The 20,067-nt window shown below is 54.2% G+C and overlaps 1 protein-coding gene and 2 non-coding genes across 5 annotated transcripts; 1 reads left to right on the top strand and 2 right to left on the bottom strand.

Moving 5' to 3' along the window:
• Positions 1 to 6,519: 6,519 nt before the first annotated feature.
• TRNAM-CAU lies at positions 6,520 to 6,591 on the top strand. The gene has a single exon. It is a non-coding gene; the product is annotated as a tRNA-Met (tRNA).
• A 5,003-nt stretch (positions 6,592 to 11,594) lies between these two features.
• On the bottom strand, positions 11,595 to 20,053 carry NOP53 (NOP53 ribosome biogenesis factor). Of its 3 annotated transcripts, none has more exons than XM_043436733.1 (13): positions 19,806 to 20,053; positions 19,310 to 19,374; positions 17,563 to 17,671; positions 16,773 to 16,972; positions 16,334 to 16,404; positions 15,177 to 15,272; positions 13,850 to 13,954; positions 13,570 to 13,770; positions 13,059 to 13,234; positions 12,780 to 12,846; positions 12,072 to 12,148; positions 11,916 to 11,976; positions 11,595 to 11,655 (listed from the first exon to the last, which is right to left on the bottom strand). In XM_043436733.1, exons 1-12 carry the CDS (start codon positions 20,027 to 20,029, stop codon positions 11,916 to 11,918), a joined length of 1,452 nt encoding a protein of 483 aa, XP_043292668.1. In that variant the 5' UTR covers positions 20,030 to 20,053; the 3' UTR covers positions 11,595 to 11,655. The 3 variants fall into 3 exon arrangements, with proteins under 3 accessions (XP_043292668.1, XP_043292666.1, XP_043292667.1); XM_043436731.1 differs by having other exon boundaries at positions 11,920 to 11,976; XM_043436732.1 differs by having other exon boundaries at positions 11,595 to 11,976.
• On the bottom strand, positions 12,632 to 12,741 carry LOC122421844. Its single transcript, XR_006263652.1, has one exon. It is a non-coding gene; the product is annotated as a small nucleolar RNA SNORD23 (small nucleolar RNA).
• Positions 20,054 to 20,067: the final 14 nt, after the last annotated feature.

Raw genomic sequence — 20,067 nt, 5'->3', positions numbered from 1 at the left:
GTAGGAGAATTTTTGTGTCTCGGTAAACTGCCTTCTCCATATTATTAATACATCTGTTGCTGTTGTTCAATCGCTAAGTTATGTGGTCACTCTTTGCGATCCCATGGGCTGCAGCACACAAGGCTTTCCTGTCCTTCACTATCTCCTGGAATTTGCTCAAACTCATGCCCATCGAGTAGGCGATGCCATCCAACCATCTGGTCCTCTGTCGCCCCCTTCTCCTCCTGCCTTCAATCTTTCCCAGCATCAGGGTCTTTTCCATTGAGTCGGCTCATCATATCAGGTGGCCCAAGTATTGGAGCTTCAGCTTCAGCATCAGTCCTTCCAATGAATATTCAGAGTTGATTTCCTTTAGGACTGACTGGTTTGATTTCGTTGCTGTCCAAGAGACTCTCAAGAGTCTTCTCCAGCACCACAGTTCAAAAGCATCAGTCTTTTGGCACTCAGCCTTCTTTATGGTCCAGCTCTCACATGTGTACATGACTACTGGACTGTTTGCTAATCATCACTGTCATCCCTAAGCACCAGAAACCAAGTGGCTTAAACCACAGGCATTTATCTCATGGTTCTAGAGGCCGGAAGTCAGCAATCAAGGTGTCAGCAGGGTTGTTTTCTCCTGAATGCTGTGAGAAAGAATCTGTTCCTGCTTCTCTCCTAGCTTCTGGTGTTTGATTGGCAGTCTTTGGTATTCCTTGGCTTATTAGTGCATCACCCAGTTTCTGCCTGCACGTTCATATGACACTCTCCCAGTGCGCATGTCTGGGTCTAAGTTTCCCCAGTTTGTAAGGACCCAGTCATTTTAGGTTAGGGCCCGCCCTATGCCAAATGACCTCCTCTTCACTCATTACATCTGCAACAACCCTATTTCCAAAGAAGGTCACATTCTGAGCTGCTGGGGGTTAGGACTTCACAGATGAATTCTGGGTGGGAGATAATTCGAACTGTAACCAATCATTCAGAGTTACCTGATTCTATGGGGTCTGTTTTACAACTCCATAAACTATAGGTAAGTGATGTCAACACAAGATATATCTTCTGTTTTTGTTTGCTTGTTCGTGGTTTTTTTTTTGCGGGGGGGGGGGGTGTTGCCATGCCATGCAGCATGTGGGATCTTAGTCTTCCAACCAGGATGGAACTTGCACCCCCTGCACTGCCATGCAGCATGTGGGATCTTAGTCTTCCAACCAGGATGGAACTTGCACCCCCTGCACTGGAAGCTCAGGGTCTCAACCATTGGATCGCCAGGGAAATCCCACAATAAATCTTCTGTAGAGGTATGCACATAAATTCTGTCTGGGAGGAAAACCCTACCTCCCTTAGTCCATTTGGGTTGCTATGACAAAATACTACAGCTTATATGCTTATAAACAACAGATATGTATTGCTCCCAGTTATGGAGGCTGGGAAGTCCAAGATCAAGCTGCCAGCATGGTTGAAGGAGGAACTTCTCGTGGTTCATAGCTGGCACCTTCTCACTGTGACCTCACCAGGTGGAAGGGACTGGGGATCTCCCTGGAGCCTGTTTTCTAAGGGCACTAATCCCACTCACGAGGGCTCCACCTTCCTGACTTCAGCACTTCCCAAAGACCCCACCTCCTCTTACCATCACCTTTTGGGAACAGAATTTCAACATATGAATTTGGGGGAAACACAAATTTTGAGACCATAAGACCCTCCCCTGCAGATGTTTTGCCTCTACTTGCATTTTTGATTCACTATCTCTGATCTATAAATGCGTCCTTTTTTTTTTAAACTTTTTATTTTTGGGCCACACCCATCCAGGAATTGAACCTGCAACCCTGCACCAGAGGTGCGGAGTCTTAACCACTGGACTTCTAGGGAAGTCAGTGTGTCTGTTCCTTGAGTCTCCTCTGAACCAGTTGTAACACTTCACAGTGTTAAATGAAATCTTTAACACGTGTTCACTTTTAGATCTGTATGAGTCTTGGTTTCCCCAAAGTCTCTTCCCCAAGTCTTTTCTCCCCAGAATTATCTTCTAACAATGCTGTCCTCAAGGAAGCCCACCCACACCCCTCAGGCTGGCCAGGGTCCCTATCACTACCCCAACCACTCTGGTTGTCCCCAGTCCGACATTCTCAAACACACAGCAAGTGGCTGGGCACAGGGCAAATGCCCAGAGGCTGTTTTGTTGACCGGACTTAAGGCTGAGAATTTGCCAGGGGCCTGAAGAGTGAAACACCCCCTCTCTGCCACTGAGAACAAAGAGGTCTCTGTCGCCAAGAAGTGGGGGAGGCTGGAGGCATTAGTCATGGTTCTGGGGCTGGGAAACCATTCCTTGCTTGCTAACTCTCCCTCACACACACACGTGTACACACACACACACAAATGGTAACACACAGCTCTCACCCTCATCTGGCTAAACCACTGCACATCCAGACAAACCACAGCCCAACCAGAGACACAACACAACACAGCACATACCTCTCTTCTGCTACACAATGACACAAAAACACACTAACTCTCAATACACAACAGCCCAGCCCATACCCAGCGGGATCACAACATGAACACCTCCAAATGCGCAACTCACAATGACTGCCACCTCTCCTCGGCCATGCGGCGGAACACACAACTGTACCCTGGACGCACAATAACACAACACACCCATATCCAGCCAGAGCCACCACAGCCCACCCTGAGATCCTGCTCACTGGGACACATGATTATATGCAGAGCAACACCGCTGGATTTGGTCACGGACGCTGATACACAACCGCACAGCTGCACACACACACAGGATCAGTAACGCCCCCTGACGTACGCACACAGCAACAGACAGCTCCACCTGCTCCCAAGAGACAAAGGCACACAATTACACAGTGATACAACAGCACACGTCACCATGGCAGGGGCAAGACAGACAATGAGACCATACAACCACAGTGCTACCCTGGGAGGCAGACCCCAGCACACAACTGTACAACCACACACACACACACAACATTAACTAATCCAATAAGCCAGCCGGACTCTCCCTGGGATGCATCTGGACTTGAACACCATTGCACAACCACACACCACCCCAGGGACACAGTCAGGCAGAGACACTCTAGCCCAATTACACGACGCACAGAGGCACCCACCCACAGTCTCACGGTGACCCACACCCAAGCTCCGCAGGCCCGGGGTCACACAGTAAGCAGACATGGTCCCTGCCTTCTGGGACTCAACGTTATGGTCAAGGAGACAGACACAGGAAAACAGAAGTAAACAGGGATTTCGAGAGGCTGTCGCGAGTGCTGGGAAGAAAAATAAAGCCAGGAAGGATGGTGGGGAGTTTCATAAACAGATCAGGGAAGGCAGCTCTGTTATTAATAAGGGCAGCCAGCCCTTGAATATACAATGACATAAATGCCTCCTTCAGGCCCTAAAAGGCAGGAACTGTGATCTTCCCATTTTACAGATGGGCAAACTGAGGCACTTGGCTGAGGTCACACCAGGCCTTGTCTGACTGTGGAGCCTGTGCTCTGAACCAGCTTCCGGTCAGCACGATGGATAAAAGTGGGTGGGGAGGTGGGGGTGGGAAGGTGGGGGTGGGGAGGTGAGGGGGTGGGGACTTGTCAGGGACCTCAAAAGCTTCCCTGGTGGCTCACGCAGTAAAGAATATGCCTGCGATGCTGCAGATGCGGTTTCAATGCCTGAGTCCAAAAGTCCCCTGGAAAAGGGAATGGCTACCCACGCCAGTATTCTTGCCTAGAGAATCCCAAGGCCAGAGGAGCCTGGCGGGTTACAGTCCATGAGGTCACAAAGAGTCAGACACAGCTGAGCGACTGATGCTGAAAGCTCCAAGGGGGTGAAGGAGGCCTGGACGTCTGAAAAGCCAGGAGCTCCAGCCTCTGCCTCATCCCTGTCCCAGGGAAGATGCTACCCGAGGCTCTGTGTCAGGGAGGGCTTCCTGGAGGAGGAGACTTCTGAGACACAGAGGAGGGAACTTGGCAGCGGGAAGAGCAGGATCTTCCACACCCGGGCCAAGCGGGGCGTCGTGCTGCACCCCACTTGCGTCTTCGCCAGCAGCCCCGACGTGCTGCACACACAGGAGCAGGCGGCCAGGGGCGGCGACGGGAGCCGAGGGACCGGGAGCCCAGGCGGGGGTGGGAGAAGCCTCTATCAGGGGTGTGCGGGGGCCCAGTGATCTCGGGGTGCCCCTTGCCATTGGGGGTTACCCCTCACTCCTCCCCACACTCCGCCTTCCCCGGGGATGCTGACTGGGGACCCGCAGGTCCCAAGAGCCACACCTGGCTGGGTGGCCTTGGGGCGTTCACTCCCCCCCCAGGTGGTGCTGGCTGCCCCAGCCTGGAGCCTGCCCCACGGCCTGGAATATTAGTCGCTCAGTCGTGTCCGACTCTCTGCCACCCTGATGGACTGTAGCCTGCCAGGCTCCTCTAAAATCCCAGTTCATGGGATTCTCCAGGCAAGAATACTAGAGTGGTTGCTATTTCCTTCTCCAGGGGATCTTCCAGACCTAGGGACTGAATCTGTGTCATGCATCTCTTGCATTGGCAGGCAGATTCTTGACCACTTGAACCACCTGGGAAGCCCAGCAAGCTCCCCTAGCTTTTCACAAACAAAGCTCCTCTGTACTTTGATTACACACGTCTTTGCATGGCCATAGGCTTTCCTCTGTCTGACATAAATACGTAGGTGTGAAATTCCCGGATCATAGAGGGGTATATGGTTCATTTTTTAAAGAAACTGCCAACTGTTGTCCATAGAGGTTGTAACATTTCATATTCCCACAAGCCAGGTGCCAGAGTTCGAGTTGCTTCATCCCCATCCTAACACTCACCAGCATTTGGAAGACTCAGGTTTTTTTTGTTGGTTTTTTTTTTTTCATTTCAACATTCCAATGGGCCTGGGGAACTATCTCATTGTGTTAATTTTGCATTTGTCGGGACTTCTCTGGTGGTTCGGTGCCTATGATTTTGAGCTCCCAATATAGAGGACCTGTCTTCCATCCCTGGTCAGGAATTCCACATGCCACATGTAACAACTCACCTGCCACAACTAAAGATCCCGCCTGCCGCAATGAAGATCAAAGACTCTGCAGGTGCAACTAAGACTCGGTGCAGTCAAATAAATAAATTTTTTTTTAAAAAGGAATGCTTTAAAAATTAAAATTGCATTTCCCTAAAGGTTAATGAAGACTTTCCATGCCCTTAGTTGCCAGTCTTTTCTGATGAAGTGTCCACTGCCTCAAATCTTTGGCCCATTTTTTATCTAGCTATTTGTCTTCTTATTAGATTGTAAGAATTCTTTATAGATTCCAGATACAAGTTTTTTGTCAGATATCTGTCTTGGAAATATTTTCCCAGTCTGTGGCTTGCCTATTCACTTTTGCAACAGTGTCTTTGAAGAGCAAAAGATTTTCATTTTGATGAAGTCCAAGGTACTTTTTTCTCTAATTATACTTCATGATTTGTGGTTATATAAGGTGTTCATATCAAACCTATGTACACGCTCAGTCGTGTCTGACTCTTTTTGCGACCCTGTGGACTGTAGCCCGCCTGTCTCCTCTGTCCATGGGATTTTTCAGGCAAGAATACTGGAGTGGGTTGCCATTGTCCTCCTCCAGGGGTTTTCCCCCCACCCAGGGATCAAACCCTCCTCTTGTGTGTCTCCTGCTTTGGCTGGCCGATTCTTAACCCATGAGCCTATATTTTCTTAAAGAAGATTAATGGTTTTAGCTCTGCTTTGGGGACTTAGGCTTTCTTTTTCTTATCTGGCTTCTTGTCTTGTTCAAATCCATCACTGCTAGTGGAGAGATACAGATTCAGCCTGACAGCAGGCGTCAAGGGGTGGGAGGTTGGGGGCGGCTGGAGCGCCAGAAACAATTACTAGCGTTAGAAAGGACTGCAGGCAAGATCCGCCCTCCCCGTATATCGGGGAAACTGACTGATAAGCATTTTCCTCCCCTAACCCTAAACTTTCCTGAAGTTACGAACCGCTCACTCTGCCTAGACTGTACAAAGCAGTATAGCTTATGCTCCTGGTGTCTGCTTCCCTTCTGGAAGTCTGGAATTTAGGTACATGCTAGGTAGACTGTGCCTACGTGAACAGCCTCCCCCAAATTCTTGGGTGGGTCCTGAGTCTCTAACGCGCTTTTCTGCGCGGAAACGTCGAATGCACGTGGCCGCATTTTCGTTGCTAGGGAAACGTGCTGGGGCAGCCCCGCTGGGAGGAGCCAGAGGCAGGAAGCTCGCCTGTGGATTCCCCGGGATTCTCCCCTTTGATCCGCTGCGTGTCCCACTACATCTATAGTATTGACTATACTGTATCAACTCTATACTGACTCCTGTAGGACCTCCTAGCAAGTCGCTGAACACGGGAGTGGTTTGGAGACCCTGACTCACCTGAAAACCCTGGGTCAGACCCAGATGGAGAGGGGGCGGTGCCTGAAAGAAAAAGTCTAAAATGCAAACTACACCATGCTGTTCGCTGTTCCATTGTGTGTGGGCTGCCAGGAATTGCTTTATGAAATTTAAATTCTATTGCACTGTTAGCAGAGTGGCGCAGCGGAAGCGTGCTGGGCCCATAACCCAGAGGTCGATGGATCGAAACCATTCTCTGCTAGCTGCAATGTTTTTGGGCTTCTCCGGTAGCTCAGCTGATGAAGAATCCGCCTACAGTGCAGGAAACCCCGGTTCAATTCCTGGGTCGGGAAGATCCTCTGGACAAGGGATCGGCTATCCACTCCAGTATTCTTGGGCTTCCCTGGTGGCTCAGTCGGTAAAAGAATCCACCTGCAATGTGGGAGACCTGGGTTCGATCCCTGGGTTGGGAAGATCCCCTGAAGGAGGGCAGGATAACCCACTCCAGTGTTCTTGCCTGGAGAATCCCCATGGACAGAGGACCTGGCGCGTTGCAGTCCTTGGGGGGTCTCAAAGAGTCGGACACGACTGAGCGACGAAGCACAGCACCAAGTGGGGAGAGATTGGGCATTTTTCATGGGTATGGGATATAATTAATGCAGATTCCAAATGCGTATTGCTAGCCCCTGAATGCTAGGTTTTTACATCCAACTGCCTACTCGACACAGCCAATTGGGCGTCGAACGGGCACCAGCAATTTGAACTCCTGATTCGCCCACCCCACCTCTGGGCACCTCTTTGTCCCGTCTGCCCCCATCTTGAAATGACAACTCCAGACCAGGCAAAATAACTTGGAGCCCATTGGCTTTTTTCTTTGTAGGTCAGCCATTGATGGTGGCTTCACTCTCAAAATGTATCCTGGATGCACCCACCCCTCTGCACCCCGACCTGCTGGCGCTGATGGAGCGGCTACCACCCTTCCGGGCGGGATTCAGGGAGGCCTTGCTTTCCTTGTCTGTTCCCCACACGGCCTCCAGGGGGCGCCGGTCCGCAACCAGCGGCCGCTCACGCCTGGCTTCATCACCCACAGTCAGCGTCGTGGAGCAGAGAGACTGATGTTCCGACTCCCGCTTACCTTCTGATCTTACACCCTCCTCACGACGCTCCAACTACACTGCGCTCCTTGCTTTCCCGGAACACGACCGACACACTGCCTCTTCAGAGGTGTTTTTTTTTTTTTTTTTCTTTTGGTGGGGGGGCGGTTGTGCGTTTTTTTCCTTTTTTAAAAAATCGAGGTTAAATTCACATCACATAAAATTAAGCATCTTAGGCTGTAGGATTCAGTGGCATTTGGTACATTCACAGATACTCTTTTTTAAGCAATGATCTTTTCTTACAGGAAATTAATAATTTCTTACAGGAAAGAATGGCGATGGGAGTTATGTGTTTTAATTGTGGTAAAACACACCCTACCTAATCTAACCTTTATCCTTAGAAGAACTAGGAAGACTTCCCTGGTGGTCTAAGACTCTGCTCTCCAATGCAGGGGTCCCCGGTTCCGACCCTGGTTAGGGAACTAGATCCCACATGCCGCAACGAAGACCCTGTGCAGCTAAATACAAATACTGTAAAAATAAATAAACTGGTCAGAATCATACTGTTTCCTTTCCCTATTTTAACAGTTCTCTTAGACCTTAAGTGTAGTCCCCTGATCATTAAAAATTCTTCCCCTTCCCAAAAAATTCTCCCCAAAGATGGTGTTCTCTTAAATGGTGATGAAATATCCTATTGTGTAGACTCCGACTTGTAAAGACCCGTTTCTATTGTCTACATTTGGAGTCAGTTTCTAATTTCAATTGTTTCTGTTCCCAGTCTTCCAAACAGCACAATGGCTGACATCTTTGCATCCATCAAGGCATCTTTGTCCACAATCTGAATTCCTTTTGGAAAAAAAAAATGTGGAAAAGCTGGAAAAAGTCTTAAGAAGGAAAAAGAATCTCCTGGAATTCCCCCAAGAGAGTCCCCCAAGAGACTCTGGGGTTAGTTCAGTGAACCGCAGCGTGGATGCGGGCAGATCCTGTTTGCTTTATTCCACAAAGAGCAGAACACAAGCACATTCCGGTTATCACACACGCTTCCGACCCTGGGTGACGGCCTCCCTCCCCTGAGGGGCCCGCCCGCCCCACAGCCATCACCACGCTTCCTTCCATTCTGCACAGCCCTCTGACCAACCTGTCTCTACATTATGTTTTTTCCCCCAAATTTCCGGTTGTTTCCTTCGGGCATGTTCCCAAGAGTGCAATCAGTGGGTCAAAAGGTAAGAACATGCATGAGGAGTCTTTGGCACAGATTACAAGTTTCCATACTTTTTTTTCCCCAACCATTTTCATTTTCCCTAACATTATTATAATAACCAAGACTCCTCTAGGGCTTACTCTGTCCCAGGCCCTTTTTCTAAGCACTCTTATGTACAGATTCCATCCTTGGAATAACCCACACTTGCAGACAGGGACTCGACACAAAGAGGTGAAGTAACCTTCATGAGGTCACACAGCTAGTAGGTAATGGAGCTGGGATTTGAAATCAGAAGCTGGCTCCCAAGTCCACCCTCCTAACCACAATTTAAGGCTGCTGCCTACAGGTGGGGTTTTTATTTTGTTTTGTTTTGCCACACTGGGTCTTAGTTGCAGCATGCAAACTGTAGCATGTGGGATCTAGTTCCCTGACCCGGGATCGAAACCACGCCCCCTGCGGTGGCAACATGGAATCTAACCTACCGAACCACCAGTACAGTAGTGGCAAAGGATGGAGAGAAGTCCCTAGCAGCTAAAGCTTTAGAAGGCCAACTCACGGTCCCTCTGCAGTATCAGTGTCCTATCGTTTATTCAGTCAGCACCCAGCTGGTGGGTTAATTCCATTTTTATACCACAATCAGGCAGATACAGGTTCTGTGGTGCCTGAAGCTTTTTACAACTGGGGGGACTCACTGTAGGAAAAATAGCAAATTACAAGTTCAAAAGGAGGTGTAGGACCTTGAAAGGGACTAGTGCAAGTAACTGGCCTCGAACCTAAGCTTCACCAGCACCATGCTAAATCCTAATGTATTTTTTCCCAGTAATTATTAGGAAGATTTTCAGACAGTAAAGGCAAGCGAGTTTTCCCGGGACTGCCACCTAGATTCTACCATCACATTTCCCTGAGCTTGTTTGATGTCGCATCTAGGTATCTATCCCTCCCTGATCTGTCCCCCACCCCCCTTTATTCTTTTCAAAAGGAGTTGCAGATCACGGGGATGTCACTGCAGCTTGCAAATCATTTAACTAGAGTTCAGCATTTTCTTTTCTTTTAATGTAAAAACCAGAAGTGAAAATGTAATTCACGTGCAGGAAAACCCACAAATGTCTTCTTGGCTGACCCTGGTTGTTTTTTTTTTGCACAGGAACACACACATTCCCCGGGGCCATTAAACAGCACTTCCTGAGGACTCAGCATTTGCTCTGGGGTAGCTGGGACCACCGCACCCCGAAGGTGTCCCAGTATCTGGCAGATGCTCTGCTGGCCATCTATGGACATTAACAATCTCCTCCCTTCTTCCAGCAGTTTAGCTTCCTTCAGACTCCCTCCCCAGGATAGACTTACTGGGTCAAAAGGCTGGGGCTTAAGGCTTTACTGGACGTGGCTTTCGCTTTCACTTCAACTTACCCTCTTCTGACTCCTACTGCATATATGCACAAGAGTTGTTTTCTTGTCTGTACAACAGTCTTTTCTATTTTTAAGATGGCAGAAAGGGAGGAACAGCAGAAACAGCCCCTTAAATCGTGATATGGAGGGGAAGGAGAAGGCTCTGACGTTAGTCTCTCCCTTCAGCCATTTGTTTTATAAATTGCCTGCTCTATTTTTATAAGCATCTTGTCCTGGAGCAACCTGCCTTAAGACTGTGGTTTCAAAACAGAAAAAAAAACAAGAGAGGAAGACTAAAGGAAAACTAAAAAGCAATAAACATTTCTGGCAAGATACCATGCATGTCAAAATGAAGAACCTGGGAGAAATGTCTGTAACATGTATGATAGTCTTCAGATCCGTAATAAACAAGCAGCTAACTACAAATAGACAACAGTCTATAAGAGGAGAACAGTCCAAAGGTTTGGACAGACATGGAAGAATTTGCCAGTGATCATTTGAAAAGATGCTCAAGCTCACTGGTAATCACAATAAACTGAAAATTCATGAGACCATACAGTAGTGGAGCTATGAGCAAGCAAGGGGTCTCCTCGGCTGTTGGAGGGCAGACTTCAGCACAGCCCACGCACAGCAATTTGGCTGAATCCAAACGACCCTGTAGGTACTATCCCTGCAGCCCAGAGATCCACTTGCAGGTACTTGTCCTACAAGCTCATCTGAAATGGCACAGGTACACAGGTATCCCCTTCCAGCTTCACCAGGAGTGATATGGGGCTGGGTGAGTGGAATTCTATGCAGCTGTGAAAGACAAGATGCAGCCTACACAGATGCAGGAAAAAATTCCCCAACATGCATATAGGGCAAATTATAGAACCACATAATATGATCCTATCCAAAATGCAGAAAAATCAAAGGACTTCTATTTTCTGATGCCCCTGTACATAAGTTAATAGACTCACACAGGGTACATGATGGAGCCATTCACAGCAAACTGCAGAGACAGCTGTGCAAAGAAGGGGTTTAGAATGGAGAGCAAAGGTCAACGGCGAAAATTCACCCTTTCTCTGGTACATTTATGAACCACAGTGACGACTTACAGTGAGACCACAATGCTTTACTACTTGTAGAATAGATTTGAAAAAGTCCTTTACGGGGGGAGGGGGGGGCGGCGCCGCCACGGGGAAGGCGAGAGGATTAACCCCTACTGATGCCCATCAGTTTCCCCCCTTTTAAAAGGGGGACAGATCATTCCTGCCCTCCTGACTGGTGGCTGGACAAGGCAGGACAGGCAGGTGGCAAACATGAGCTGCTGCTCCGGCCTGTGATGGGGATGCTGTCAAGGTCTGGCTCCCCACCACTGGATGGCCACGCCCCGTGTCAGAAACCCAAGCGCAGCAGCCCACACCGCAGGCCTGCCTCCTCTGCCCTTGCCTCTGCCGGCCGGGCCCCGCCCTAGCTTCCCACGGGGCTCCAGGAGACGACGGTCCCGGCACCCACATCCCTGTGCACTAAACGGGGCGGGCAGGGGGACAGCTGCCCCCAGGAGGGAGATGAGTCATGAGTCACACGCAAGGAGGCCCAAGGTGCTGGTCAAAAGGTGCTTTATTGGGGGGTGGGGGCTCCGGCGTCTCTCGGCAGCTACAACCTGGGGACAGAGGGGAGGCTGAGGGAGGGCCAGGGGAGGGGGCCCGACACCCTTGTCCACGTGACACCCTTCTTCCAGTGTGGCCCTCCCACGTCCCCTGGGGCGCCCTCCCTGGCCCGACCCTGGGGTCCGGTGGCTCTGGCGGGTCGAGCCTCTCCTGGGCTTGGCCGAGGTGGCATTGCTCCACCCCCGGCCACAGCGACTGGGTCTGGGACGGGCCCTGGGACTGGCTGGAGACCCTTGGGGAGAGGGAGACTCACTCACTGGATCTCTCGGAACGCCCGCTTCTCCACCAGTTTCACTTTGTACTTGCGCTTGAACCTGGAGGAGGGAGGAGACAACAGTCAGCCGACCACCAGCCCATCCCTCGCCAGAAGGTCCCGGAGGCCCGCCCCCACCGTGGCACCGGCCCTTACTTGGCTCGCTCCCGAGGCTCGATCATGTTCCTCCTCTGGAAGCTCTTGAACCGGTCACGGAGGATGTTGCCCTCGGGCTGCGGGACACGGAGAGGCCTCAGCGGGCGCTTGGCAGAAACCCTCGGGCCCTGACCTCTCCACGGGGGTCAGTGGGGGTCAGCCTTGCAGTCCCCCCGTGAGCCAAGGCACCCAGTCTGGCCTCGTGTACACCAGGGCCTCGGCCTGCTCCTGAGCTCATGGGGTGACAGGTACTGACCCGCGGACCAGCCCTGAAGAGGCGGCTGGAGAAGTGGGAACGGGCGGGTCCGGCAGGACCACACAGGGCCTGTGGCCTTGCGGGGAGCTGGGCTTCCCGAGGAAGGGGAGGGGCACCAGGGAGCCACAGCAGCTTGTGAGCGAGGGAAGAACAGGCTCTGCTCTGAGCTTTAGAGAGACCCCTCTGGGGCCGAAGACACAGAGGGTGGGGCTGGGGGACCAGGGACAGCCCAGGAGGAAAGACCTTCTGAGGATCCCAGGCTCCAACCATCGCATCACCCAGCCCGTCACCCTGGGGGACCCCGTGCCCTCAGCCCCCAGGCAATAGCCCAACCGGCCCCGCCTGGGGCAGCCGTGATGTCGCCCACAGTCCCTGGCGGACACGGGGAGCAAGGATGGGTATCATCACTGGGCACAGGCATCTCCCCTCCAGCACTCTAGCCGGACAAGTACCTTCAGGGTCCTGAGCGAGTCAGAGAGCTCCGAGCTGAGCTGCACGTCGATGTCAGGGTCCTGATACCTGGAGAACACGGGGCGGGGTGTCCAGGCGGTCAGCAGGGCCTGAGGCCGCTCCCGGGAACAGCAGGCCCAGCAGTGAGGGTTACAGAACCTGGGGCTTTGGGGAAAGAGGGTCTCCCGGGAGGAGCCCAGGCTGAGCAAAAGTAGGAAGGCACCCGCCAAGGGGTGGGGACCCCTCCCGGCCTCCCGGGGAGCCCCCGGGCCGGGCCTCACTTGAGCCGCCCCAGCCGCCGGGGCTTGTCCGCCTCCGCCAGCCGCTTTGCCTGCCGCCGCTCCCGCCGCCGGGCCAGCTCCGCCAGGCGCCGCGCCACCTGCGCCTTGATCCCGCGCAGCCTGAAGAGCTCCTGGTGCCGGAGGCGGGCGGCCCGCACCGCGGCCTGCTGTGTCCTCTGCGGGGACAGCGGGGTCAGGGGCCCGGCCAGACGCCGCCCGCCCTGGCCACCCACTGCCATGTCACAGGCCTGTCTCCACGGTGACTGTTCCCTGAGCCCACCTTCGTGACCCTGACCCATTTGTCTCTACGGCTCACACACCCTTCCCCAGCTTCACCCCAAACATCAGCCCCACGGGGGCAGGGGCTTGACCTAGAATGTCCCCCACTCTGTCCTCCGAGAGGAGGTTGGGAAGTAGTCCTCTGCTGACCAAGTGGCTTCAGGGACCCCAAACAGCCCCGAGAGACAGGCTGTGGGCCTGGGAGAGGCAGGCCGGGGCCCGCGGTGCTCACCAGCATCCGGGCGGCCTTCTCCCGCCGCCGCTGCTGCTCTGTCTTCTTCTCTAGGGCAGCCGGGCGGCTGGGCGCGGGCGAGGCCTCCGCTCTTGCAGCCAGGTCTCCAGCCTCGGGCCCCTCGTCCTGGCCCTCGCCCAGCTCGCCCTCCCCGTCCGACTCCTCTAGCAGCCCCTGGCACATCTCCCGGAAGGCAGACTCCTGGGAAGAGGGGGCGGGTCAGGCGCTGAGCAGGGGGCCGGCGGGCGGGGCGGGCGGGCTGCTGGTGGGTCTAGCTCACCTGGGTGGCAGCCTGCTCCAAGGCCGGCAGGGCCAGCTGCCGCTCCAGCTTCTCAGCTGCCTTCTCCCGCTGCAGCTCCACCTCGTGGGCCGCCCAGAGCAGGTTCTGGGAGGGGGCGGGGACGCGGGTGAAGACCCAGACCCGGGGGGCCTCTCCCCAAGTCACAGACCTGGCCCCCCCATCTCCCACCTGCACCCCTACCCTGGTACCCAACCCCCTGCACTGGCTCCGACCCTCCTCCCAGCCCTGGCCTCCCTGCAGCATCCAAGGGGCTTCGAATCCTTAACCTCACACCTGCTCTGCCCGTTCTCTTCAAGGACGGTGTGCTCTTTATAAACTGCTAGGTTGCACACCCATGAAGCCCCCAGTACACGGAAATTCCTAAGACAGGGCGGAGTGGGGGCTGTCCAAGGCAAAGGAAGACGGGGCACTGAGGGGGTGACGGCTGACCGGCATGAGACTTCTTTCCGGGGTGACGAAAATGGTCTAAAACTGTGTGCAACGGCCGCACAACTCTGGATACACCTCACACCACTGAACTGTGCCCTCTGAGCAGGCAAATCGCAACGGCCTGGGAACCAGACCTCAATTATTTTTTTTTAAAAGACAAAGACTATCTGATCTCTCTGTGAGTAACAGCCTTAGCGAGCAGCCTCATCCTCTGCGAGTTCAGCACGGGTTTGCTCCCAGAAACCCCACTCCCCAGGTGAGGGCCGCAGCTCCTGCCCCACTGGCTAGGAACCCATCTCCCAATAAATGACTCTGGACGGCATTCACGGAGCACCAATGTCCACTGGTGACCTGGGTTTCTCTTGGGAAATCTGTGCTCCCCGAGGGCAGGGGATTGTCCTCTCTGCCTGTGACACCCGTGCCTGACAGACACCCAAGAAGCAAACAGTGACTCTCACAACCAGCTTCTCCTGTCGCTAAACTACCTTTGCCAATCCACAAGGCTCATAAGGTCATGTGGTTTGTTGCTAACAGTTGAAGGCTTCTTGTGTTTATGTCTGAAAGGTACCGCGGTCTACCACACCTCTGGGCTCTCACACACGCTGCTCCCTCTCTCTGGAACACCCCATCCTCTCTTACCACAGCAAGCTGCCCCCAGCCTCAGTGCTGATGCCCCCTCCTTCAGGAAGCCCTCCCTGATTCCCACGGCTGGATCCGATGCTCCCTCCGTGCCCCCCACCCCAGCCCTGGCCACTGTGGGACATCATGGTCCAGGAACAGGTCTGTCTGCCCGACAGAACTGTGAGCCCTGGGAGCACATGCTGACCCACTGGCCAAGCGCCGACCAAGGAGAGGCCTGGCGGGGCGGCCTGCGTACCTGGTGGTCCTCAAAGGCTGGGTTGTACGAGGCCCCAGCGGGCGTCACCTCCACGGCAGGTGCCTGGGAGGGCTTGGCGTGCAGATGCTGCGGCCGCTGGAGGAAGACAAGACCAAGGCCGGGTGAGGCCCGGGAGCCCCACGACTCAAGCTCCCGCAGGCACCGGTGCGGGGACCGCGGGTCCGGGAGGCGGCAGAGGCCTCAGCACAGCCCCCGGCCTTCAAGCTGGGAGGGGCCTGTGGCATCTGAACGATGCAGAGAGGGGCTGGCACCCCGGGTACAGCATCCCCAGGACAAGCAGGGGCTCTGCTCGCCTTTCCTGAGAAGAGTCCCTGTCGTCCAAGTGGTAGGGGACACTCGCAAAGTCGTGCGGCAGTCATCAGGCCGCTACTGAAATTGGCAGCCGTGTTGGGCAGAGGGCACAGCCGACGAAGAGCCGACAGACCCTCAGAGCAGGCCCCCGGGAGCCTGTGATAAAGGCATATGGTTCCCGGCTCAGCTGAAGCCTACCCGTGGGAATGGCACTCTAACATTCTAACAGGCCCCGGGGGGCCCGAGCACCGGCTCAGCTCTGAGCAGAACCTCCCCAGCCAGACCCCAGTTTCCCTGCTCAGCTGGCTCCCACCCCAGCAAAAGCATGGGAGTACCAGGCTGTCCCTCCCCAGCCCCCACTGCCCGCCAGGCTGGGTGCTTCTGCCTGAGGACTTCTCCTGGGTCACCCCCCATTCCTCTCCACGCCAGGGTGCCTGCCCCACCACAACCCCACCTCCGCAGAGCATCCCATGACAGCGCCGCTCTCCTGTGCAGAAGCACTGGAGATAAAGCTCACAGACTGAACTGGGCTTCTCCTCCCCGCCAGGTAGCCCCACGGGCCTGCCCTCACCAGGAGGCTCTGCCCTTCCATCTCCAAAGGCTCCCTAGCTACCCCAAGACTCCAACCCATTTGCACGCAGCATCTTATTTCCCTGTGACGGTCTTCCCTCATCTCCCTAAAAAGCGTCCCACCACTCTGCTACCTCCCTCGGAGGCAGCGGACTTGCGGCCTGGCTCCAGCCTGTGCGTTCATGGTCCCGAGATGCTCGGGCTCTGACATGGCATCTCTATGGCCCCATCCTCTGACCCCTAGCTCCAAGGACGCCCTGCTGATGAACTCTCACCTTCACGCCTTTCTTCTTGGTCTGCTCCAGGAAAAACTCATCCTGGCCCTCCAAGGGCTGGTCCAGAGGGTCTGCGGAGGCAGCGAGGGGCGGCTGCTGGGGCAACAACGTGGCCCCCAGGGGCTCCCTCCTAGCCCTCCTCCCTTCAGACAGACGGCACCAAAGTACTTATGCAAAGATAGCCAAGGAAGGACTGATTCTCAGACCCCAAAGGGCTTCATACGCCAGGGAAGAGAGCACGTGGACGGGGTCCAGAAAGGAGAAAAGACTCAAGGCCGAGGGACAGGCGTCTGCCCGTTCCGGAAAGCAGAGCAGGAACGAGGACAGGGAGCCACTTCAACACACCAGACTGTGCCGAAGACCCTCAGTGACACCCGCAGGGTGCCCCCCGAGATCACTGCCCAACCCAAAGTGCTGGGCCTGGCACAGGGACACTCACTGCCTTTGGCCCAGAGGTCGTAGAAGGGCCGCTGGACGGTGTCCTGGGGCCCAGGCTTGGCTCTGGCCGCTGGCGGGTTGAGGAGCCGGGCCTGCGCCCTGCGTACCTCCCCGGGCAGCTTGCCCTGCTTCGCCAGCCTCTCCCATAGCTGCTCCTTCCGCTTGAGCTTCCTGGCGTTGGGAATCTGGTGGGCGAGGACGCTGGGTGGGGGGGAAGCGGCACGGAGCGGTGGGTGAATCAGTCCCTGCCCCTCGGGCACCCCCAGTGTCTCCTCCTTCCTTGAGGGGCCTCCTCAGGCCCCTCCTACTCCTCACTTGGTCCAGCAGCTTCAGAGCCGGCCTCCCACACCTGTCTCCCTGCTGAGCCCCAGACCCGGGGGCCCTCGCCCCGCATGTCCCCAGGGACCTCACACAGCGCTTCAAAACCAACCTCAGCCTCCCTCCATCCCCCACCCCATCACTCACCCAGCCCCCTCCCACTCCTTCAGGGTCAGTCACTAAGCCCTGTCGGACCCTGCTTGCTCCTGACTGGGGCGCCCGTCCAGCCCTGCCCTCCAGCCCCAAAGCCCTTGGGCAGGTCTAGGCTCTTCTTTGCCTGCCCCAGCCCAGCCCCAGCCTCGCTGCCTCCAGTCTGTCCTCCAAAGCCCCTAATCCAACCCCATCTTCCCCACTAGCACCCTTCACCTGTCACCCTCTTTCCCTAGAATTCCTTCAGGGCCAAGAAGGCACGAGACCAGACCTGGGGGTGGTGGGGGAGGGGAGGAGGGTCAGGGGGGTCAGGGGACACTCACTCTTTGGGAGCAGGGACCTTGGAGGTGTTCTCTAGGATGAGGTCGCTCCGGAGGGGCTTCTTGAGAAGCAGTGACCTCTTCTGGCCTTTGGTCCTCTTCCTGTTCAGCTCTAGGGGTGGCAGAGTCAACACTTCAGGCCTCCTCACTACCCAAGAGGGACTTCCTGCCCTTCCCACCCCACCTCCTCCCCACCCACTGGAGCCATCAGACCTGCAGGCCCCAGGCTTCCACCTGAGGAAAGAGGCCCCCAAGGGCAGAACCCAAGGGCCCCGAGCTGTGACCACCCACCACACCCATTTCCTGGGCCAGCTGGAGGCAGCCCTGTGCTGGGGACCCAGACCCACAGCCCTGCAGACAAGGGGCTTCCTGAGACAGCAGCAAAGTGGCCACAGAAACTTCAATACTAAAAATAAAGCAAGTGACGAGGTCACATGAGGCCCAGGGAGCTGGACTCAGGACCGACCCAAGACCATTGATTCTCAGCACAGGGTAATTTCCCACCTTTACTTCTAAAGCATAATGAGAACTCCACAGCAAAACATACTGGGACAGAATCTGTATCCTTCCGTTTGCTACGAAACCTCATGAAAGTGACTTTGCTCCTATGCGGCCAAAACAAGATTGTTTAATGCCTACCCTAGAGGTCAGGTGAAGATATGATTACAGCTGACCACTGAACAACACGGATTTGAACTCATACCCAGATCTGCTTCAATACTAAATACTACAAGAATCCACAGATAGAACACCAAAAATAGATAATTGATCACAAATTATATGTGAATCTTCGACCATGTGGGAAAGTCTGTGCCCCAAACCCCTGTACTGTTCAAGGGTCTGTTGCATTTCAAGATCCCACAGCAGTGATCACCCGTGAAAGCATGTAATCACTGTCATTGTTTAAAAAAAAAAAAACTAAGAATCTATAACTACTTCCTTGCCTGTTCACCAAGGCAGCTCCCTGCCTGACCTTTCAATTCACAGAACAAATCTCTTCCCTTCAGTAAAAGCCAGCCTCTTTAATAACCCTTTCTTAGCTGCTCAAAGACTCCACCCACCCACCAAAGAGGGCCCTTCATCTTCCTTAGACCAGATCCCCTGATCTCATACTTGCTTGTAAAAGGTACCCTCCTGTAACAGCCGCCTGGTGTTTTGCTTATAAAACTATTGGCTTTCCAATTAAAATGCATCTCTTAGTTTTTCTATCCTCTCCTTAAAGAAGGCCGCTTACCTGTTATCTTTCTAGGTATTGAGAGTAAACCCTGTTACTCATTGACGCAAACCCTAACTTGCTTCTCCTCCGTTTGTTTTAGCAGGTCCCAACCCTGTATTTTGACAAGTTAAAGCAAGCAGGCCAAGACAAGTTTCTTACCAACTCAATCGAGTTGATCCTTTTGTTGTCATTAATGCACATCTTACTGACTAAAACAGGGCTGATTCCTTACAAGTCCTTAGTTTGCTTTTCTGCAAATTAACAGAGACCTCCTAAGTTATGTCCTATCTACTCACCAAGGCAGATCCCTACTAGCTTCTTCTCTAGGCACTGAGATCTCTCTGAAACTTCAGAAAGAAAATGAGTTACTTAGATTAGTCCTTAGCTTGCTTTCTGCTCATTTCAGGTCCTCCTGTTTATAGCAGAGACCCTTTTCTGATGGTGTTTGCCATCCAAGCCACGCCGTTTTTTGGAGGCCAAGGTGGCCTAGGTAACGACTAATCGCCATACACCGCCACTGAAACCCTTCCTCACCTTTATCCTTGAAGCCAGTGTCCACGAAGAAAAGTTTCTCATCGGGGGCCTCTGATATCAAGCCACTGGGAGATGGAAATGCAGAATGTCAGCCATAGATGGGAGGGGGCTGCGGAAGGAGCAGGTTTAACCTCTCAGGCCCAGGTTTTCTTATGATGGTCATTCAACCACGCACTAACCGCCTGGAGTCCCCTCCAGGCCAGGGTCCCTCCGTCCAATTTGCAGAATTTAATACGTAAAACGCACTAAACGACGGTGGGTCATTGGACGCACTGACATCAGGAAAACTATTCGGGGTTTACCTGGGAGTCTCGTATCTGGTAACCTGATCAAGTCTCCCAGCCTCTCGCCCAGAGTCCCCGGCCCACCTGCTTGGGTTTCTTCGGCTGTGCCCCAACAGGCGCTCCCAGCCCGCCGGAACTACCCCCCGGCAGCACGGCCTCCCAACCCTCCACACACAACCTGGTCCTGCTGCCGGAAGTCCGGCCCTACGCACCCGCTCGTGCGCTCCTGCAGCCGCACGTCCTCCAAGAACTGATCGACCTCCAGTCCCAGAGGCTCTTGAGCGAGCCGCCGCCAGCCTCGCTTCTTATTTCTTGGGCCTCGCCGCCGCCTCCTCAGCGCTGGATCCACTGACGTGGGCCGCAGCCCCAAGAAGCCGGTATCGGCCTCGCTTTTCGAGCACTGCTCACTACCACCACCATTACTTCCTGCCGCCATCTTGTTAAAGAAAGAACCAGGCCGCCGGCACCCGGAAC

This window comes from Cervus canadensis, chromosome 18 (assembly GCF_019320065.1).
Source record: "Cervus canadensis isolate Bull #8, Minnesota chromosome 18, ASM1932006v1, whole genome shotgun sequence".
In the NCBI taxonomy this organism is placed as follows: Eukaryota; Metazoa; Chordata; class Mammalia; order Artiodactyla; family Cervidae; genus Cervus; species Cervus canadensis.
The sequence above is the reverse complement of the archived record's forward strand: the minus strand, read 5'-3'. Positions and strand labels throughout refer to the sequence as shown.

Bases quoted from the DNA above. Each gene is read 5' to 3' on its own strand.
- NOP53 (XM_043436731.1), bottom strand. From the start codon at position 20,029: ATGGCGGCAGGAAGTAATGGTGGTGGTAGTGAGCAGTGCTCGAAAAGC. The intron at 15,273-16,333 runs GTGAGAGTTCAT...GTCTTCCTCCAG, and splicing joins CCAAGAAGAAAGGCGTGAAG to CGGCCGCAGCATCTGCACGC. The intron at 12,149-12,779 runs GTACTTGTCCGG...CGTGTCCCGCAG, and splicing joins ACTCGCTCAGGACCCTGAAG to CCCGAGGGCAACATCCTCCG.